The sequence below is a fragment of the Xenopus tropicalis genome, chromosome 8 (genome assembly GCF_000004195.4).
Source record: "Xenopus tropicalis strain Nigerian chromosome 8, UCB_Xtro_10.0, whole genome shotgun sequence".
NCBI lineage: Eukaryota > Metazoa > Chordata > Amphibia > Anura > Pipidae > Xenopus > Xenopus tropicalis.
Window position 1 is genome coordinate 126,435,437 of NC_030684.2, and position 21,142 is coordinate 126,456,578.

The 21,142-nt window shown below is 40.6% G+C and overlaps 1 protein-coding gene and 1 pseudogene across 1 annotated transcript; both read right to left on the minus strand.

Annotated features, from left to right (window-relative positions):
* Window positions 1-968: 968 nt before the first annotated feature.
* LOC100492634 (cathepsin S) lies at window positions 969-9,918 on the minus strand. Its single transcript, XM_018096546.2, has 9 exons — window positions 9,680-9,918; window positions 9,050-9,175; window positions 8,754-8,900; window positions 7,973-8,095; window positions 7,073-7,228; window positions 5,933-6,154; window positions 5,089-5,254; window positions 2,637-2,739; window positions 969-1,375 (listed from the first exon to the last, which is right to left on the minus strand). The coding sequence occupies exons 3-9, from the start codon at window positions 8,883-8,885 to the stop codon at window positions 1,276-1,278; spliced, it is 1,002 nt and encodes a 333-aa protein (XP_017952035.2). The 5' UTR covers window positions 8,886-8,900; window positions 9,050-9,175; window positions 9,680-9,918; the 3' UTR covers window positions 969-1,275.
* Window positions 9,919-12,576: 2,658 nt separating this feature from the next.
* On the minus strand, window positions 12,577-19,899 carry LOC100492471 (annotated as a pseudogene).
* Window positions 19,900-21,142: the final 1,243 nt, after the last annotated feature.

A 21,142-nucleotide genomic window follows, 5' to 3' on the forward strand; every position in this document is an offset into this window, starting at 1 on the left:
TCTGGTGATAAACTTATAAGGATTAGTTAAGCCTATGTAGCTATGTGAATTTAGCTTTCTTCTTGGTTCTGACCTAATCCCGGTAAGGGCAGTCGAACCCTGACAATAAGAAGGAATTCTGCTTCCCTTTAGTGAGCTAATACTACTTACACCTGGGAGCAGCTTCTTACATATACTTCTGTGATAACCTGAGTTATTCCTTTTCAATAACAGGCAGAATCTGTATAGTTCTCATTGGCCTTTTTTAACAGTAGAAATGTGAGGTTTATTTGTATGTATTGATGTATGTGCTTATTTGCTTTTGATAACATCCAGTGGGCTAATATATTGTAGGGCTCATTTCCATCCGCAAGCACAGTGGGCAACTTGGGATTTTCCCTGAAGTGAGTTGCACCTTAAATCACTTTTATTAAAAGTACTTGCGCCCACTTCCGTATAGCTGTGCCTATTGATGCAGGGGATCCCTGGAGCTATTGTCACCTCTTGGCCAGGGGCAGAACTATTGGGGGGGTGCCACTGCACCCAGGCCCGCACCACCATCGGGGCCTGCCAGACCCTTGCACCGGGGGGGGCCCAGCTGCACCCGGGCCCCGATGCTTTTAGTTCCGTTATTGCTCTTGACCAGGCGGTAGCTCCAGGATTCCCTCAGTATCCGGCATCAATAGGCAAAGAAAATGCTTTTCACATTAATGAAGTACAAAAAAAAATCCCCCCCCCCCTTTTTTTTTTTGGCCAGAAGCAAAGAATATTGTCTACTATGGTGAACCACTGGGTAAAATAGTTGCAATGGACCCAGGTAAAATGCAATAAATCTTAACATATTAACTTCTTGCAATGGATAACTACAGCCAAAAGTGTTTTTACCTGAGATATAAAAAGGATGAGAAATTTTACCTTATAACTTTCCTGTGTGTACTTGTAAGAACAATATCTACATAAAAAATGGAAAAATAAAGGCAAAAACCTTTATTCTTGCTCATTTTATTTTTATGCATTATTTATACAGTAGATTTGCAGACATTTTCAGCATTGGCAATATAAGGGCCCTGTAACAATAACAGATACAGAATACATGTAGATATAAAGATCAGCTAGACGTTAGGTAGGATTTACGTGAGCAAAAGCTAACAGCAATGGAATGTCCACAGAGAACAGGTAGCTACCGCCTTGTAGACCACTCCATTTAAGCAAAAGTAAATTGAATGTAAAAAAGTGTATAATCAGGAATAAAAGAATTAACAGAAATAATGTTGACTCATTTAGTCTGACTAGACTTCACACAGTTAGATAGTAAGCATACGAGGCAATACCACAATGGTTGTTGCGATTTCGAGCCATTTTAACATAGCCTTGCTCTCCCCAGCCGACTCCCCAGCTGAAAAATAAAATTTAAAAACAAAGACTTTCACTTCCTAAAACAAAAGACAAATTCTTTTTGCAAGTGACTCGTAATGTAAGAAAATGAAGTTAAAGAGAGCTATACAGTCACAGAGATATAATTCAGTCACACTTTACTGCTGAGCTGTAAGTTGGAGTGATATCCCCCCTCCCAGCAGCTGATCAGCAGAATAGCACTCAATAGTAAGTAATCCAAGTCCGGCTTGGGACTCCTCCAGTTACATGGGAGTAGGAGAAACAATAGGTTACCTGAAAGCAGTTCTAATGTGTAGCACTGGCTCACTCAGCACGGATCTGACATCTAGGGGTATATTTATCATGCTGTGTAAAAAGTGGAGTAAAACATTACTGGTGATGTTGCTCATAGCAGCCAATCAGATGCTTTGCTTTGGTTTTCTAACTGTTGAAATCTAATTGCTGATTGGTTGGTATCACCAGTAATGCTTCACTCCCCTTTTTACACAGCATGATAAATATACCCCCTAATTTAGAGCCCTAACATCCCAGATGTTCAGAAACTAAACTCCCAAAATGCCTTTAGACTTATGATATTTTGAAGAATGCTGGATAATAAAGTCGAGCGACATCTGCAGATCCAAGGTTAGGAAGCAGTGCGTTAGAGAGTCATTTCTTCTCTGTGGTGCGTCACGTGAGTGAGACATCCTCTGTTGTATAGGCTGTGATCTATACTCTGCTCTGACCGGCAGGACATTGCCACTAAAAGCCTTATGGGTAGGTTTGCCACCTGTCCGCTTTAGAATTGGACAGTCTGATTTTTCATGGGGCATCCCGATTCAAAACCTTCTGACAATTTTAAAAACTGGGCATTACTGGGTCACCCCCAATGTCAAAGCTTTGCCCCTCTGGCATCACCAACCCACCCTCTGACATCATTGTATCTATGTATAACTTTACTTATAAAGCGCGACAAGGGTACACAGCGCTGTACAATCTTACAATATACACAATTACACACAGGGAGGGCAAGTGTTATAATAAATACAATAAATAAGTATAAATACACAGGGAGTAAGTGCCATGTGGTATGAGACACAGTAGGAAGGAGTCCCAGCCCCATAGAGCTTACAGTCTAAGTGGTTGGGTAACATACAGGCACAAATTGGAAGGTAAGAGTGTACTAGGTCCTGCCCCTTTGTCTGCCAACCTTCCTTCTGGTAGATAAAAAAGTATAATAAGTACAAAGCTTTGCTAAAATCTCTTATTTGTATATATCTTACCTGTTCTTAATCAGCCAATAGTCATTGCCATTATCTGTACCGTATCCAACCACAAGCACAGAATGGTCTAAGTTGGTGGTGCAATAAGGATCGTAATAAACACCTGTCAAAGTCACAAATGTATAAGTGAATGTTGCCTTATTGTTATGCTACATAACTGTACAACAGTGCTGGGCTATGCACCCGGCACAGGAACCATTTGCCCTGGCACGTGGGTCTTAATGGCCCAAATTGGCACTCCTTGCATACCACATTGTGGTTTACACTCAGGAGTAAACACGCCAATCCATTAACTCATTAATGCCCTATTACATATGTTGCTCTCCACAAGAATAGGGACTGGTTACATAGGCGGAGGGTGATTTTTTGTTTGGGGAGGCTAACACAGACTGACCTACAGCTAATGTGAGACTTAGTGGATTCGCTGCTGGTGTAAAAAATTAACCTCCAAACTATCTCTTGCCATTCCCACTGACTCCCAGGGATACTGTGCAAAAGTGCGGGTGGGGGTGCTTTTTTTAACCCTAAAATGCTTAGGATGTAAAAGCATTCAAACGCGCACTTGTTAGGGGTTCTCTAACATTTGTGTTTGTGATCAGTTAGCTTCAAGGGGTAGTTCACCTTTAAATTAACTTTTAATATGATGTAGACATTGATATTTGACATATGTAGACATTGATATTGACAATACAATTTGCAATTGGTCCTCTTTTATTTTGAATGGTTTTTCGGTTATTTAGCTTATTTTTCAGCAGCTCTCCATTTGGTATTTCAGCAGCTATCTGGTTGCTAGGGTCTTATTTACCAGGTAGTGGTTTAAGCAAGAGATGGGAATTTGAATAGTTAAGTTAGTTAAGGGTCTGCATGGAAAAATAAAACTGTAGCCTCACAGAGCAATACTTTTTGGTCAGTGACCCTCATTTGAAAGCTGGAAAGAGGCAGAAGCGAAAGGCAAATGATTCAAAAACTATAAAAAATTAACTAGGAAGACCAATTGCAAAGTTGCTAGGAATAGGCCATTCTATAACATACTACATGTTAACTTAAATGTGAACCTCCCCTTTAGATGTGTTTAAGTTAGCTTTATAGAGAGACAGGCAGTGGGTACTGACATCCCAGGCATGTTATATACAGTGAGACGCAGTCTTTATATACAAAACCAGCACATTATATGCCGTGAGGAGCAGTGGGTACTGATGGCAGATATTCAGGCCCTGGCACTATAATACTGGCACTGATACACAACATTGGCCCCACTGTAACTAACTAGAAATGCAAAAAACAATGACAAAAGTAAAAGAAAAATAGAAAGTGCAAAAAACCATAACAAATATATAAAAGCACAATGAGCTTTGTCAGGGGGAAAAGTTAACTTACCCTCCATCTGTTAGGGTAGGGGAAAGGGATATTATAGATGTCAGGTGACAAAAAGCAATTTAATTTCAGCTAGTGGGTCAGTCTTTAGAACATATACAGTATAGTACCTGTGTATAGTACCTGTGGGAGGAAAACTGCAGCAAAAGTTCAAAGTTGGTTCTTGGGTAAAGTTTACAGCCTGCAGATTCTTCTTTTTTTAGTCTTCAATTCTGCACTGCCTCCAGTTTGCAAAATCTCCCGATCCCTGTCTGCATCTGCGCCTTGATTGGTCAATTTTACTGCCTGTCAAGAAAACTGTGCTCTGATTGGAGAATCCACAAGAAGAAAGATCCAATCAGAGTACAGCTGATTTCTGCAGAACCTGGAGAAGATTTGCAGGACAGTGCAGAAAGGGAGCCAGGTTTTTTTTTTGTTTTGTTTTTTTTAAGGTGCCAAAGCAGGTTTGGGGAGGCTTAGCCTACCCTAGCCTTATTGAAAATCCACCTATGACTGGTTATATTGTTACACAAATACTTCTACCCCAATACACCGTTAAAAGAGGGTATTCGAAATGGTAGAGGTCCTAATATGACCCTTATTATCCCCCTGTCCAACAAATCTATCAGTTGAGTTGTTGGAGAACATAATCAGCACAGTATTACCCAGGTGCTGGTACCCACCTGACTTGTATGTACGGAACCCATTCTGACTGGCATCTACACAGGTCCAACTGTTCCCACAGCATACCAATAGTACAGGTCATTTTCTTTACTATATCCAACTTTGAGTACAACATGGCTCAATGATGTGGTGGAGCAGTATGGATCGTAATAAACACCTGGAATTCAGACGAAGGTAAAAGAGAACAGGACTTTCTTGGTATGCTGTGTAACTTGCTGGCACGTGTACATTTATATATATGGCACCGACATATTACACCTTCCAGAGACTGTTTGTACTTTTATATCTGTCCCTGCCCCACTGGAACTTCCAATGAAACTTCCCTAATGCACCCACAAACACACTTGGGGCAATGTCACACAGTTATTATACAGAGTCAGCACAGTATTACACAGGTTCTAGTTCTAGTACTCACCTGAGTTGTACATACGGAACCCTTGACCACTGGAATCTATGACAACAGACACAGGTCCATCTATTCCTACGGCATTCTTAAGAGCCGTCTCATTGCCAGCAGGGAGTGTGTAGAAATCCTTTACTACTCCAGTATTACTTGGCTTCTTCTTTTTACACGGTTCCTCCTGGTGGGGAATGGGAAGACGAACAGACTCTGATCAGTATTTATCTGCACCATCTATGAACCAGAGAGCAGTAAATGGATGCACTGCCTGTAATTAGACGCTCAGTATAGCCCATGAAAACCAGAAACTATTGCTTTGCGGAGGAGTGGAGCTCACCAAAGAGCACTGCAAAGGCACCGCACAGCTGGGCCCCTTAAATGAACACTTCAGGACTCAATTAAGTAACTTGCCCTAGTGCCATTAAAAAAGGCCTGTATTTAAGCTTAATTTAATCCCATGGCAAGAATGGACCTCTGGTTGCCCCCTATATTGGCTGGGGGTTGGCCAACCAAAGAGCACGCATTCAGCTAGTAAAACACCTCTGTGCATTTTCCCAACAATCTTTCCATCTAGGACCCCATATACATCACATTTAACATGTTCAGCGATGTACATGGTCTTTCCGTAAGCACCTGGACCATCTGTTCCACTTGGTGAGTGTTTCTATAGTTGGTCTTTTATTTGCCCTTTGTTTTGTTTTTTTGGTGTGTGATTCACCATAGTGTTATCATCCAAATGGCTTGGTGGGGACAGATCATATACAGTTCAGTCGTTAGTGATCACAAAGTTTGGTCATTAAATGATGGAAATGATGTCAGTGTGGGGTGGACAGTTGTAGATCATCTTCTACAGTATTACCTTTTCTGTATATTTGTAAGCAGAGTCCTCCATAACGCCATTTTTCATCATGTATGTGAAGGAGGCATTTAAAGATCCCCCTTTGCAGCCATTGTTTCCTTCAGTGTAGGAACAATCCACCAGTTCCTGGGGGCTGAATGTGACCAGTGAGCGTGTTTTATTTTTCCATTGGCATTCCAGGGCCCCCACTGCACTGAAAGCGTAGCAAGATCCGCACTTTCCCTAGGGTTAATAATAGAGCTGAAAGGGATTGATGAAGTCATAAAAGAATGGAAGATAACAAAATATCTGGTGCCCCCATTTCTACTTGAATTTCCATTTAGTATCATCTTACAATGAAACATTGTACTTTTTAGTCTCTGCTACATATAATAGGGTAAATCCTTCCCCTTCACTATTGGGGTAACACTAGAGACCTAACTCTGGGGTAGCGCACTGTGATAAACTCGCCCCCTTAATCTGACAGCTTTTTATTTAGGAGATGGTACTGTTCCTATATTAATGTATCAGTATTATAGCGTTATTATTACTGTTCTTTCTATATATCTTGTCTAAGGTGTCTGCTATGAGTTCTGGTGAAATTCTTGTAGGTAGTTAAAAAAATTAAAAAAAAGTTTTTTTGGATAAGGGATAAATCTCCATAAATCGGATCTACATACCTTAAGTCTACTAAAAAATGATTTAAACATTAAATACACCCAATAGGGTTGTTTTGCTTCCAGTAAGGATTTGATTTATTTGGTTAAAATGGAGTGTATGGGAGACGGGCTTCCGGTAATTGGAGCCTCCTCGATGATGGGGTTTCCAGATACTGTTGATAGATAGATAGATGGATAGATGATAGATAGATAAATAGATAGATAAATAGATAGATAGATAGATAGACAGCTAATAGATAGATAGATAGATAGATAGATAGACAGATAGATAGATAGTTAATAGTTAGATGATAGATAGATGATAGATAGATAGATAGATAGATAGATAGATAGATAGATAGATAGATAGATAGATAGATAGATAGATAGAGGCTGAGACAAAAGACTGGGATGATGTGTCTGACCCATCTAAAGATAATACAGAATTGGGTGTTACCCCATTTTTTAAATAGCATTTATATGTATATATACACACACATACCTGATTTCTCACAGGGGTGACACAGCCTTTGGTTCTCCAGTCTATTGATGCCGGCGGCAGAGCCTCTAGTATCTGTTTTGGTACGTGGACCACATTGTCCAATGAATCCCCTGAGTCAGTGTAACCTGTCATTGTTGCAGCCACCTCCTCACCTGTCTGGCACATAGTAACAATACAGCTAGGTTACACAGGGATACAAACATCTGTAATATATACCCATTCTGTGTCATGATATAATAAATAATGAGTGGTATAATGAGCAGTATATCAATAAAATGAGTATAAATCTATTATTGTGTATCTATTGGATTGCACCTTCTTTTTTCCAGTGTTGTAGAATGTTTTATGGTGGTTCAGATGTGGCCCATTATCACTGCTTATTTTTTAAATCATATGAAATACATGTTATGTGTTTACATCACATTAGGCGGCTGATCATTTGGTTATTGAGCTCTGCTGAGTTTTAATCTCCCTGGGCTGTGGGAGTTTAAAATTTACGGTGCATTCTTATGGGTTTTTATGAAATTCTTCCCATTCTTTTCACCCTTTCTCTGCTCTAGGCCTATTAGATGTACTGTGGATCATAACAAGTTCAGCCGGGTTTTATTTTCACTCCCCCATATACAATTGAAACAGAATCCTGTGAGTGCGGTATTCTGTTTCAATTGTAAACATCTGTATTTTGTATACTGCACCCAGGCAATTTTGATATATAAAAGACGTGAGTGCCTGCTTCCTACCAGTTCTATATATATATATATATATATATATATATATATATATATATATATATATATATATATATATATACTGTGCCTTCTAACCAGACATCTCCATCTGCATAGATTTTTGCATTGATTTATAGACCACAAACCTTGCATAGAAGGTTGGAGCTCTTACCATATCTCCCAGATGGTTCATCCCAACCTCATAAGTGTGAAGTCCCAAGGAATATTCCAAGTTATGGGCGGTGATAAATTTCAGTGTCTCCTCCCAGATGGTCCGTCTTGCACGTTCCTCTTCCTGGGAATTGTAAGGCACTATTTTAGCATATAAGGACTCAAATATAGGTGCTAAACTGCACAAGTACAGTTGCTCATAGCAACCACTCAGCAGTTAGATTTTGATCTGCCGACTACAAGTTACAAAATATAAAAATGTAGGACATCCCAAAAATCAGGTTGTCTTGATCTCGTCTACTCACATTGATTTGGGACATCTTTCTCTATAAATATATAGAACCAAAGATAGTGTTTCCCAAACTGTGGGAGCAGAGGCTGGGGCTGGAGATTTCCAAACTGAAAGCTAATATGGAGGAAATTTGGGGAGAATGTATATTTCCTTTCCTAGGTTCGTGGAAGAACGAGTCTGTGGATCAAACAGGCAAATATTTTGAAGGGAACAGTTGGGGTCTGTCACAGATATTCTAAGACATATGACTGCATTACTGATGTTTTTATCTGATGTAACCCTGTTATGAGCTAAGTGGGACCAAATGTTTGTCCTCGGTGGTAAACCTTAAAAAACAAGTTTATGTCTGCAAATAAAAGTTATCACTTGAATAGGACTCTAAAACTCAAATACTCCCTCTTGGAACACTAACATAGCCCCTGAACTGGCACTTATATAGCAGTGAGCAAAACCATTCCCATATTATCAGAGCAATCATACAAGCCCTTACCGTATCCTTATAGCTCTTCTGGTGAGTTTTAACCCACAGCTGCCAGTGAGTGTCCAGGGTGGGATCAGGGGCCGAGTGAGCCGGGATCAGTAGGGAAAGCAGAGCCACAAGGCAGATGCTGGATGGTCCCATGGTCTTTCTGATGCACTAAATACAGAAAGGAAATACTAAGCCAGAAAATACAGTAGTTATTCATTAAAAACACAAATAAAAGCCTATGTAAGAGTGAGTGTGCATGAGAATTCTATAGAATAAGATGAGGAGCATAAGCTGAGGAGAGAAAAGAGCCGCTCTACCTGCACAGTGAGAGGAAGATCCTGGGGAGCTGGAGAACTTTCCAACAGCCCATTGTGCAGCCAACCTGCAGCTTTATACTGGTTTGTGTGGGGGGGGGGGGTCTTGCGTTCCCCTCAAACAGGAACCTGTGGTTGTAGCAAATATCTGTACAAAAGGAAATGAGAGATAAGAACAACAGCTTGAGGGTTTGATTATGACCCAGATTGCCGGCAAATGTTGGTTTAAAGAAGTACTTTCATATGTGGAGATTTATTGCCATTTGCAACTACTGGATTTGGGGAAACCATTTGCTTCTTTTAAACCCGTTATTAGCTCACCTTTCCCCTGGGCTCTCTGTGAAGAGAACATTGCTAATATGTAGAGTAGGGCCCCAATGGGGAAAACAATGTTTGACAGCAATTACCAGTTACAGTGCCGCAGGGCCATTATACCACAAAAATAAAAAAAAAGAGGCGCAACTTGCCCCACCTTGGCCTCTGTACAATGTGCTCTCCCTGATTCTTTCACTGCCAATATGGCCCTGGAAAGTGATCCTTAATCTTCCTTTAATAATATTATACATAATGCACAAATAAGAACAATATCTGCAAACCAAGTAACCATATACAACCAATAGTATGTGCACACACCTTAAATGGGGGCAGTCCTCTTCCTCAAAGTTGGTCCTCAGACCCAAACCCACCATCACAGGAGATACCACAGTAAGGGACACCATGGTAGAAGGGGGTCCCAAGATGGACTGAGGCCCAGAACTGCACTGCATACTCATGGTGAGGCCTTACCTGGGATCTAAAAATAGAGAGAATTATGTTTTCAGAATATTCATCTCTCTTCAGATGTTTTTTCACTATAGGTGTTAGGCTTACAGGTCTATACTTTCATCACAAGAATGCTCAAATCTATCTGTCCATTGAAACTAAAGACAGACTCTTGGCACTTCTTTAATAGCTGAAAATGCTGGAGGAGAATACGCTCCTCGTGCCCCGAGCCTAACAGTAGAACTTAACAAGGTTTGCTGGACCAGAGGCAATTGGCTTCTACCCTCCAGCTGCTAGTACAGCTGTAACTGCCTCATGGCCTGAGGGAGTTGTAGAAAAATGGAGTCACTAGAACACCAACTTTTCATTTAATCAATCCCATCAAACCTCTATAAAGAGTTGCTGAGAAGTAACATGTAAAAATAAAAATAAAAGAATCCACTGGAGAGCCAAATCCGTTGTGTGTTGTTTATTGGTGCTTTCTTTGGTGCAGTACAAAGAACACTAAGTGAACAACCCTTTTAAACCCATAATCCACCAACTAAGTCACGTGATAAGGTTACCAGCTTCAACTTGGGGTCCTGGTACACCAATTACATATACATGTACCTGGCTTCTAGATGGAGCTGGTAACCTTATCACGTGACTTAATTGGTGGATTATGGGTTTAAAAGGGTTGTGCACTTAGTGTTCTTTGTACTGCACCAAAGAAAGGACCCCAGAGGTCCAAAACATGTAGTGCTGTGCATCTCTAACCCAACAAACAACACACAACGCGTTTGGCTCTCCAATAGATTTTTTTATTTTACTTATTGAAGTGGACCTGGTGAAACCTACACCACTGTTTTATTGAGCCCTTTTACTGAGTTTTACACTTTGTGGCATACGAGTTGTATTTTCCTTTTGCTGAGAAGTCCCATTCAGCAGTATTTTTCTGCTAATTTCTTATAAATATTTACTTCAATCTTCTATATGAGGTTAGCACCACTTTTATAACTGACTGATCTACTATCAGATGCACTACTTTCATGTTGGGGTCTCCCAATGCCACATGTTCCTATTAATATTGGGAATCAAACAATACAGAAGACCCCTGGCGTACATTTTGTTATACAAGAAAGTATAACAATAAACTTGTCTTGCGCCTTTATATTACAGTGGTCTTGTCCTGATACAAATGATCGCTAAGATGATCACAGTAGCGATTATGGATGACAAAGTACAGGGGGGGAGATATGAGTTTTTTTTAAACAGCAAACAGATTTTTTATATTTAATTTTGAAATTACTTCATTTCCCAGGGTGCCACATCCATGTGACCTGTGCTCTAATAAACTTCAGTCACACTTTACTGCTGCGCTGCAAGTTGGAGTGATATCCCCCCTCCCAGGAGCCGATCAGCAGAACAATGGGAAGGGAGCAAGATAGCAGCTCCCAGTAGGTATCAGAATAGCACTCAATAGTAAGAAATCCAAGTCCGGCTTGGGACTCCTCCAGTTACATGGGAGTAGGAGAAACAATAGGTTAGCTGAAAGCAGTTCTAATGTGTAGCGCTGGCTGAAAGCTCAGGCTCAGGCACAATGCGCTGAGATGGCACCTACACACCAATTACAGCTAAAAAAATATATATATTTGTTGGTTCAAGAATAACATTTTAAATGGCAGAGTGAATTATTTTCTATGTAAACAGTGTAATTTAGAAATATAAAGTACCCCATAAAAATCATGACAGTATCACTTTAAGGGATCCATTTGTTTGCACGGCTGGGAGTACCTGCTGCCAAGATATATGTAGAGATGGGCGGTTCCATACCATGTGGATATAAGCTGCTACTGGGGTGAAACACTTAGGACATGCCTGATCTATATTGGGTGGATTCTAAGCAGCTTTTGGGGGGTAGGATAAATCCTGTGAAGGTATAGGATGTTAGTACCTTTACGGCTCTGCATAAGCGCCACGGGTTTTTGATTATAAGAATATAGTGCTGGCTGTGTTTATACCTTTGGAAAGGGGAGGCAGTAGGCACTTTTGGACCCCTTAGTGCTCTTGCAAGGGCCCATTTGGTGGCGGCTAACTCCCCAGTTAATTTGACCTTTGTTGTTCTCTTTGCAAATAATGTAAACACAACAATGAATGCACTTATGACATGAATGGTGTTGCCCTACTGGTGGTGTTTGCTCACACAGCCTGCACTCAACTTAAAAATATATATATTTTTTTTTTCAAGAATAGCTCCAAGATAACTCAGTGCAGGCAGCCATATTGACAGCACATTCATACACAAGTGTCCATACTCAGTATGTGCTTCATCCAATCCCACATCATACACATACTCAGCAAGCCAGTACACGCTATATTTTTGCCATCTGTGACATAAAAAAACATTAGTAAATGTTATTTTCCTGGACCTACCCATGAGTGAGCATAACCCCCACCCCCCCCCAGTATAAGACTCCCTTGGCACCTAGGCATGGGATAGCCATTGTATAATTCATTAACGGCTTATTGCTGATTGGGATTATCCCAAGCCTGGCTTTGGGGGGGGGTAAATCTTCTGTTTTAACCACTTTAGACTATCTCAGTACCAGCGCCTCCCCATCACACAGGTATGGTAGCTCAGCAATTTTTCGATCAAATGTTTTTGAACCCAACTGCCTGTTTTTTAGAGTTTGCCCATTTTAATAACGGATGAAGCAGAGAATGTGCAATGTTTTGCGTTGCTTGCAATTTTATTTAGAACAGCAGAACTTTACATTACATTAGCCTTTCTCCTTTTTTTACGTGTCTATATGTATATATGCGCTATATATGAACATAGGTTGATAATGATGAAAAATGATGGGGGTTTTTTTCAGCTGCTATGTAACCATGTATGTCTTAAGTACACAGACACCCCCAGGTAATTGTAAGCACTTACCTGATACCCCAGGCCAGTGCTCCTGTTAGCAGAAAACTGCTCTGGTCCTGAGTTCTTCTGAGAGAGCACCATGGAGCGATCATCTTCCTCCTGCTTCTTCCTTGTTCAATGCTTAGAGCAAAGTATGCACAGTAGAGTGAAAAAGACTCTATTGTACATGCCCTACAACACGAACAAAGAAGAACTAGGAAGCCAATCGCTCCATAGTGCTGGCTGAGAAGAACCCTGAACTAGTGCAGTTTCCACCTAATAAAAGCACCAGCTTGGGGCATCAGGAGAGTGCCGTACATTTGGTACCTCCAGTGATTTATACATTCCTTTTCCATTAAGCAGAAATAAATTCAGGCATATAAGAATTAGCAGAAATATTTGCTTGCAGATAATATCCCATTGCCGCATCCAGTCTGACAGGCCCAGGCCTCACACAGTTGGATAGTAAGCGTACTGGGTAATGCCACAATCTTTGTCATAATTTCGAGCCATTTTTATGTATCCCTTGTGTCCATAGCCTTTTCCCCAACTGAGGGAAACTGGGGGTCAGTTAGTTGGTACTATTCCCTGCTGCAGTACTGTGATGCTACATTACTCAATAGGGCCCCCCTATGGCTGCAGCAATGGAGCACCAGTCCCTGTTGTTACCAGTTTACCATGTAAGCTCCCCAGAATTTAGAAGTGTAAGTTAAAGAGCAGAATAGGACTCAAAGGTGCACAGCAAAGCCATTCCTCTAAGCGGAATGCTGAATAAGCACTAGAGGGGCGTGATTATGCACTTCACCAGTTACTTTAAGGTGTATGTGCCTGGTACTGTCTATACAGTGTAGGAGACATTGTTAATTTATGTTAAGTCAATTCATGTAACATGCAGAACAGTATGTCCCAGCCAATGAAAGCCTTTTTTACTAGATGAAAGAAAAAATTAAGATTTTTGCAGGGCCTACACAGCTTAATTTTGAGATTCCCGTATATCTTACCTGTTTTTATCAGCCAATAGTTAGTGCCCTTTGCTGTACCATATCCAACGATAAGTACAACATGGTTTGTATGGGTGGTGCAATGTGGATCATAATAAACACCTGGAATTAACGAAAGAGAATATTTCTTGGTATGCTGTGTGACTTGCTGGCACGTGTTCATTTCTATATATGGCACCGACACATCACATAGCTCTTTCATAGATGTGGTACCCACCTGACTTGTACATATGGAACCCTTGCTGACTGGCATGTATCCAAGCAGACACGGGTCCAACTGTTCCTACACCTTTCATGAGAGCATTTCCATTTCCAGAAGGTATTCTGTAGAACTGCTTTACTACTCCAGTATTACTTGGCTTCATCTTTGTGCACTTTCCTTCCTGGAGAAGAGCAGATTTGAACTGGGCTTTATCTACACCATTTATAAACCAGAGAATGGTATATAGATTCATTGACTGCAATTTACACTCAGTATAATTCTATTTTTAGGCCAACACCTATCTCTTTGTGAAGGAGCAGAGCTCACCAAATGGAGTCCTCTGCAAAGCCACCTCAGCTGGATTTCTGAAATAATATGATGGTAAGTTACCCTTCTGGTAACTTACTTATGTACCCATGGCTGCTTTAAGCTGAAGATAAGTATCGGCATCTGGCTGTACCCATACCAAGTTCGTGACTGGTCAGCCATTGGGCAGGTATTCAGCCAATGAAACACCTTTCAGCACACCAAAAGAAATACTTTCCATTCAGGTATACTGTATATGTGCCCAAAAAATACTGATTGTTACATCAACTAGAAAAGGTCATAAAGTTGTAGATTCCTGTGCTCCCCCACAAGATATCATTTATTTTTATATAATTCATTATAATATTTTTTTATTTTCACTTGCAGCAAAATAGTTATGTCATACATGAGATGCATGGGTTACACTATCATCATTCGTTTTCACCCTTAGGAGCAGTTCCTACTGGAATAAAAAGACATGTACCCTCCCCTAATATTTTTTCCTTGAATTTAAACTTGATAACATTGGCAAAATGTAAGAATGCTTTAGGGCAGGCCAGTGCTGTTACAGTTGGCTGATGGACCAGTATATGCAGTGTTAGCCAGGTTTAAATAATGTTCTGTATGATTGTTATTCAGTATTTCAGTATTACCTTTCCTTCATATGGGTAGGCAGGTTCCTGCATTAAACCATATTTCTTCATGTATGTGAAGGAAGACCATAGGATATCCCTCATTACACCCATTGTTTCCTTCAGTGTAGGAACAATCCACCAGTTCCTGGGGGCTGAATGTAAACAGTGAGCCCGTTTTTATTTTCCATTGGCATTCCAGGGCCCCCACGGCAGCAAAAGCGTAGTCACATTTACACGATCCCTGTTAGGGTTCAGAAAAGAAAGGGAAGGGGTTGACCACTTTCTAAGGGTAATTGTACTTGGGCATTTTGTCGCCTTGTGACATTTCTAGTGGGGGGAAAATTCCCCAAAATACCTTTTCATTGCAGAGCATTGGAATCGCCAGTTGGCAACAATGGCAAGGTTACCAGATACAGTTGCAAGGGGGCAACATAAGGCAGCCAGCCTGGAGCACCTCTGATTAGAAGCTTTGAGAACTCAGAGGCACATATAATCAATGCAAGTTACTGGATTCTATACAAGTGCCCCTGACTTGTCACATGATCTGGTAGCCTTCAACTATAGCATTTCTCTGTGTGTACAGTATATAGAGGCTCATACTATTTACTGTGTACTACATGGGATGTTATTTCTCTACCATCCATCAAGTAGAAGCATAGCTGTGTATAAGTAATATAATAAATATACCCACGCAAACATACCTGATTTTTCACAGGGGTGACACAGCCTTTGGTTCTCCAGTCTATTGATGGTGGTGCCAGAGCCTCTAGTATCTCTTTCGGTACGTGGGACATGTTGGCCAATGAATCTCTAGAGCCAGTGTAACCTGTCATTGTTGTAGCCACCTCCTCACCTGTCTGGCACATAATAACAATACAGCTATGTGTCATGATATAATAAATGATAAGCAGGATATCAATGAAATAAATATAACAATGAAATTATTTTTATCTTATCATAAGACATTATTCAGAACAAATTCACAATACATTAAGAAATGTTAGGTCTCTGATCTGTACAGGCCACGTCCAGTTAAACCAGGCACACCCTAAATCCAAGCCAGACCCTGCCCATTTTATATTAATTTCCAATTTTCCCTTAATGTATTATTCAGTGGTTAGAACATAAGATGGAATAATGTAATTGTTATATGATGCTCTTAAGGGAATATCTATGTCTAATAAATCTTTTGTACAAAGGTCCCCGCTTGAAAAAGCAAATGCAGTTTGCCAACCGGTACTAACCCAACCCCTACTGGAGCCGCCACTGCAAATTGTAGCAATGCTTGGCAATGTCAGCATCCAGGGAGTGATCTCATTGGCTGGCAGGGTGCTTAGCCCTATCAAAATGAACAACTATCCTTTTAGGAATACAGCAAAGAAGGTTCCTCAGAGACTGCACAAATGAGCCCTGGGAAGCTTCCTTCCCTGCTCTTAAGGGCAGTGCAATAGCAAAGAGCAGTGGCTTATGGGATGTGTAAAGAGGGGCTCGTGTTCTCAAGGTATGAAGAATAAGGGTCTAGTAGATTCTATTTACTGCCACACCCCCACCTACATTATTCCTGTGTTTCTATGTGAAAATATTTCAGTGTTCTAGGGTTATTATATTGTTGTGCATCATCACCATTAGGCTACAAAGATCAGTCATATGTTACTGTGCACTACTAAACACCAGGGAAACTGCATAGAAGGTTGGAGTTCTTACCATATCTCCCAGATGGTTCATCCCAACCTCATAAGTGTGGAGTCCCAAGGAATATTCCAAGTTATGGACTATGATAAATTTCAGTGTTTCCTCCCAGATGGTCCATCTTGCACGTTCCTCTTCCTTGGAATTACAAGGTGCTATTTAAGTACATTAGCACTCACTTACAAACATAAATGGTGAACTGAATAAGTGCAGTTGCTCATAACAACCAATTAAGTTTTTATTAGCCTACTACTACAAGCAATACTGGATATCCCAAAGTTCAGGTCTTGATCTCATCTACTAACACTGGTCTGCCAGGTCGGCTCTTTAGTGATTCCCAAACTGTGGGAGCAGAGGCTGTTGCTGGGGTTCCATCTTAAAAGTTAATTATGGAGAGACTTAGGGAGAATGTTTTGTTTTTTCTAGATTAAAGCCTTGAAGCCCAGTTTGTGGATCAATTAGGGAGCATTTTGGGGTGAACACATATTCTGGCATAGATATTCTTAAACTAAGGCTGAATTGCTGATAAAACAGTGTTTTTATGTGCCTGTAACCTTGTTATGCACTAATGGGGACCTCAATGAGGAGTCTGAATGAAAACTGATCTAAGACAACTTGTCGCGGGCGACTAATGTCCCACAAAATGCCATCCCACCAGCAATAATGTAAATCGCTGGTGGGATGGCATAGGCGGCGCCGAAACAGACTGTCTATCAGTCCATAATCTTTCCATTTCTACATGCATTGACCCTGACACATACATTCAAGATAGATAAGGCAGGCACCGGGATTTTCTCTAGGATCTGGAGCATTTATTAAAATGTTCCTAAAATCTGAAGGAGTTAGGGGTTTCATAATTAATTGAGCTCCTGCAGTGAGAAAGGGCATAGCTTTGTTAGGCTGTGTATTAGAGGAGTTGTACCAGAACTGTGTGATACAGAAAAGAATATAAGTTATCATTGGACGGATGCAAGTGTTCCTTCCAGGGCTGGGGTCTTTTTTGTAGTGTGAGGTGTAGTTCCAAACAAATTTCTTTAGCATCACTTACTCCTCGGGCTGCAAGGAGAGAGTTCCCTCAGTGAAGATGGGATCTGTTACAAAAGAGAACACCTGGCCATGCACTTTAGTTAGTTCACAAGTCAATTGAGATACAAAATTAGTTAAAGCATCAGAGTGTAATTGTAGCTGTTGGGGAAAGTAACACCTTAATCTGGGAGCTGACCCAAACAAAATTTTGAAGGAGACAGTTTACAGTCCCCCTTGGTCAGTATCTAACACTGAACACAGCTACAGGCAATCTGTCAGGTAATTGCATCTGTGAGTGCTTTTTTTATATATATTTCTTTCTTTCTTTTTTTTCATATTTCTTCCCTTCCTCCACCATACTATTGGTTTGATCCCTGGAACCCAGCAGAGAGAGATATCCAGGGTCCAAAATTTTTAACTCGGTTTTGCTCATCTTGTTCACACTCTAACAACCCTTCCTTAGGGTGGCAACCACACTCCAAGGGTAGGTATCCGCTGGAAATAGCATTATCCCAAATCTGTATTATACTTTTCCCTAGACTTTCTTGTCCCACAGGGAAATGGACATTAAGCCGGTAACACAGAATGTCCATAACGCTGAGCATTACACGTTTTCTACCAAGGTAAATTTCAGGTTTCCCCTCTTCCCTAAAATTAGCTAGTCGCCCCCCCTTCTGTAAAACCAAACAGAAGTCCACATACACAATTATGACACGACATAGCTTCCATGTGCACTGTACTAGGTTAACCCACCAATGTTAAAATACCCCACACACAATCGCAATTCGCGTGTGATTATCCCCTTTCCAGCATGCACACCGTTCAGCTGGAATGTAACTATTAACCCCTCTTATGCCTGAACATAAGAGTCCTCCTGTCACTGACCTTCATGGGCACAACCTCAGACTGTTAACAGAGACCAGTTATAGGGAGGCAAAAGAAAACATAGAAACAGAAAACATAAACATAAACATTTTTTATTTCCAACTCCTTATAATAAAAAATTAATTGCAACAATTCCGAAAAAGCAAATAGGCTGTACTGGGATCAAGGTCCCTAAAAAACTACAAAACCTTATTAGCTCATTCAGAGGTATTCCTTAATGTTGCAATAAATTTTAGATGACCGGTTTAAAAATATAACATTTACTTCTAAAGACAATAACAAAGACACAACACAGACAAACAGTAATTTATCCAACAGTATCGCAACAAGAGACCCGTACCTACCTAATGCCCCTCCTTTAGAGGTTTACCTTTGAGTTACCAAAAACTCCTTATTATCTTTGGCTACTTCCCGCGATTAACCCTTAATACCGTTAATTTCTAAAAATCAAAAATATAAGCACGCTTGGCAAAGCAAAGTCGTTGGGGCTGAACTGAGATCAAGGTCCCAACAAGACCCACAACGACTTGCGATCACTCTTAATACCAGGTATGCTTATATGAGTAAATACATAAAATACGGCCACAAGTACATAAAACAAAGACAGGACAACACAGAGGTACGCATGTGTACAGAGGTACGAGACGAATCAGTCAGTAAATAATGTCTCCCACGCACGTCTTGAGAATCTCTAATTCTCTTATTATCTCTGTATCTCTGTATCTCAGTAGCTCTGTATATCTGTATCTCTGTATATCTGTATCTCAGTATCTCTGTATCTCAGTAGCTCTGTATATCTGTATCTCTGTATCTCAGTATCTTTGAAGTAGCACGTACACAGACCTTCATGGCACAAAACAAAATTGTGCACGCTCAGCATTCAGCAATTTAACCCCTATCACTCTCAACAGGGTTACATTTTATCAGCCACAGGGAAACCAACCATAGGTGACTTAGGTTCAGAGTGGGCCAAATGTATTACACCCAATACTATTAGTAAGAAAAACCATTCCCATATTATCAGAGCAATCATGCAAGTCCCTACCGCATCCTTATAGCTCTTCTGGTGAGTTTTAACCCACAGCTGGGATCAGTAGGGAAAGCAGAGCCACAAGGCAGATGCTGGATGGTCCCATGGTCTCCTGATGCACTAAAAAGCAAAACTGAAAGAAACAACATAAAAGGCGACACCAATACATTGGCCTTTAGTTCCAGAAATGTAATTCTAATGAATTTTCCTTTTTATCTACTATAGTTGAAGTTTATTTACAGTGATAACAGTGATGCTGAGAATTCTGACCAGGAAAAGGTTGTACTGGCAGTATATAGTGTTGGGAAAGGGTTACCTGCCCCAAATTATAGGGATGTGCATTTCTGGAGTCATGAGGATTTTTTTCCCCATAAAAATCTTTATACCATATACACAAGTTATGGGCAATAACTCAGCATGTTACTTGGTGGTTTATCTAATAAGGCTTAACCTGGAAACATTTTAAAATATGTGTAAAGTCATTGCAGTCTTGAGGCTAAATAATGTGCAATTCACAAAGTACATCTCGGCATGAATGTGTCATGCAGGCAGGTATAATACATTGTAGAAGATAAACAAAGGCAAATAAAAGCCTATGTAAGAGTGAGTGTGCATGAGAATTCTATAGAATAAGATGAGGAGCATAAGCTGAGGAGAGAAAAGAGCCGCTCTACCTGCACAGTGAGAGGAAGATCCTGGGGAGCAGGAGAACTTTCCAACAGCCCATTGTGCAGCCAACCTGCAGCTTTATACTGGTTTGTGTGTGGGGGGGGGGTCTTGTGTTCCCCTCAAACAGGAACCTGTTGTTGTAGCAGCAAATATTGCACAAAAGCCATAACAGAGATAACAGATAAGAACTGCAGCCACTAATCACAGTTTGGCTATGATGAGTCAGGATATATCTGCTAAATTTTTGTTAAAAAACACGTTCATATAGGGTTACCTAATGTTACATTCATTATTCTGTAGAACAGGGGTCCCCAACCTTTCTTATTCGTGAGCCACAGTCAAATGTAAAAAGACTTGAAGAGCAACATAAACATAATAAAATTTCATGAAGGTGCCAAATAAGGGCTGTGATTGGCTATTAGGCAGCCTCTATGCACACTATCAGCTTACAGGGGGCTTTATTTGGCAGTAAATCATGTTTTTATTCAACCAAAACTTGCCCCCAAGTCAGGAATTCAAAAATAACTCCCTGGTTTGGGGGCACTGAGAGCAACATCCAAGGGGTTGGGGAGCAACATGTTGCTCACAAGTCACTGGTTGGGGATTATTGCTGTAGAAGAAAGGTAAAGAAATGTATATGAAATTTTAGTTGTATTTATCTAGGTTACATAGTTACTTAGGGTGGAAAAAAGACCAGAGTCAATCAAGTTCAACCCTTCCAAGAACACCCAACACAAACCCATACTGACCTATCTATCCACTCACATACAGACCCATACTGACCTATCTATCCACTCACATACAGACCCATACTGACCTATCTATCCACTCACATACAGACCCATACTGACCTATCTATATACTCACATACAGACCCACACTGACCTATCTATCCACTCACATACAGACCCATACTGACCTATCTATCCACTCACATACAGACCCATACTGACCTATCTATCCACTCACATACAGACCCATACTGACCTATCTATACACTCACA

Coding starts and splice junctions, on each gene's coding strand:
- LOC100492634 (XM_018096546.2), bottom strand. CDS start 8,885: ATGGGACCATCCAGCATCTGCCTTGTGGCTCTGCTTTCCCTACTGATC. Junction 5,255..5,932: donor CTTACAAATATACAGAAAAG/GTAATACTGTAG, acceptor ATTCCCCACCAG/GAGGAACCGTGTAAAAAGAA. Junction 1,376..2,636: donor TATTGGCTGATTAAGAACAG/GTAAGATATATA, acceptor TTTATTTTTCAG/CTGGGGAGTCGGCTGGGGAG.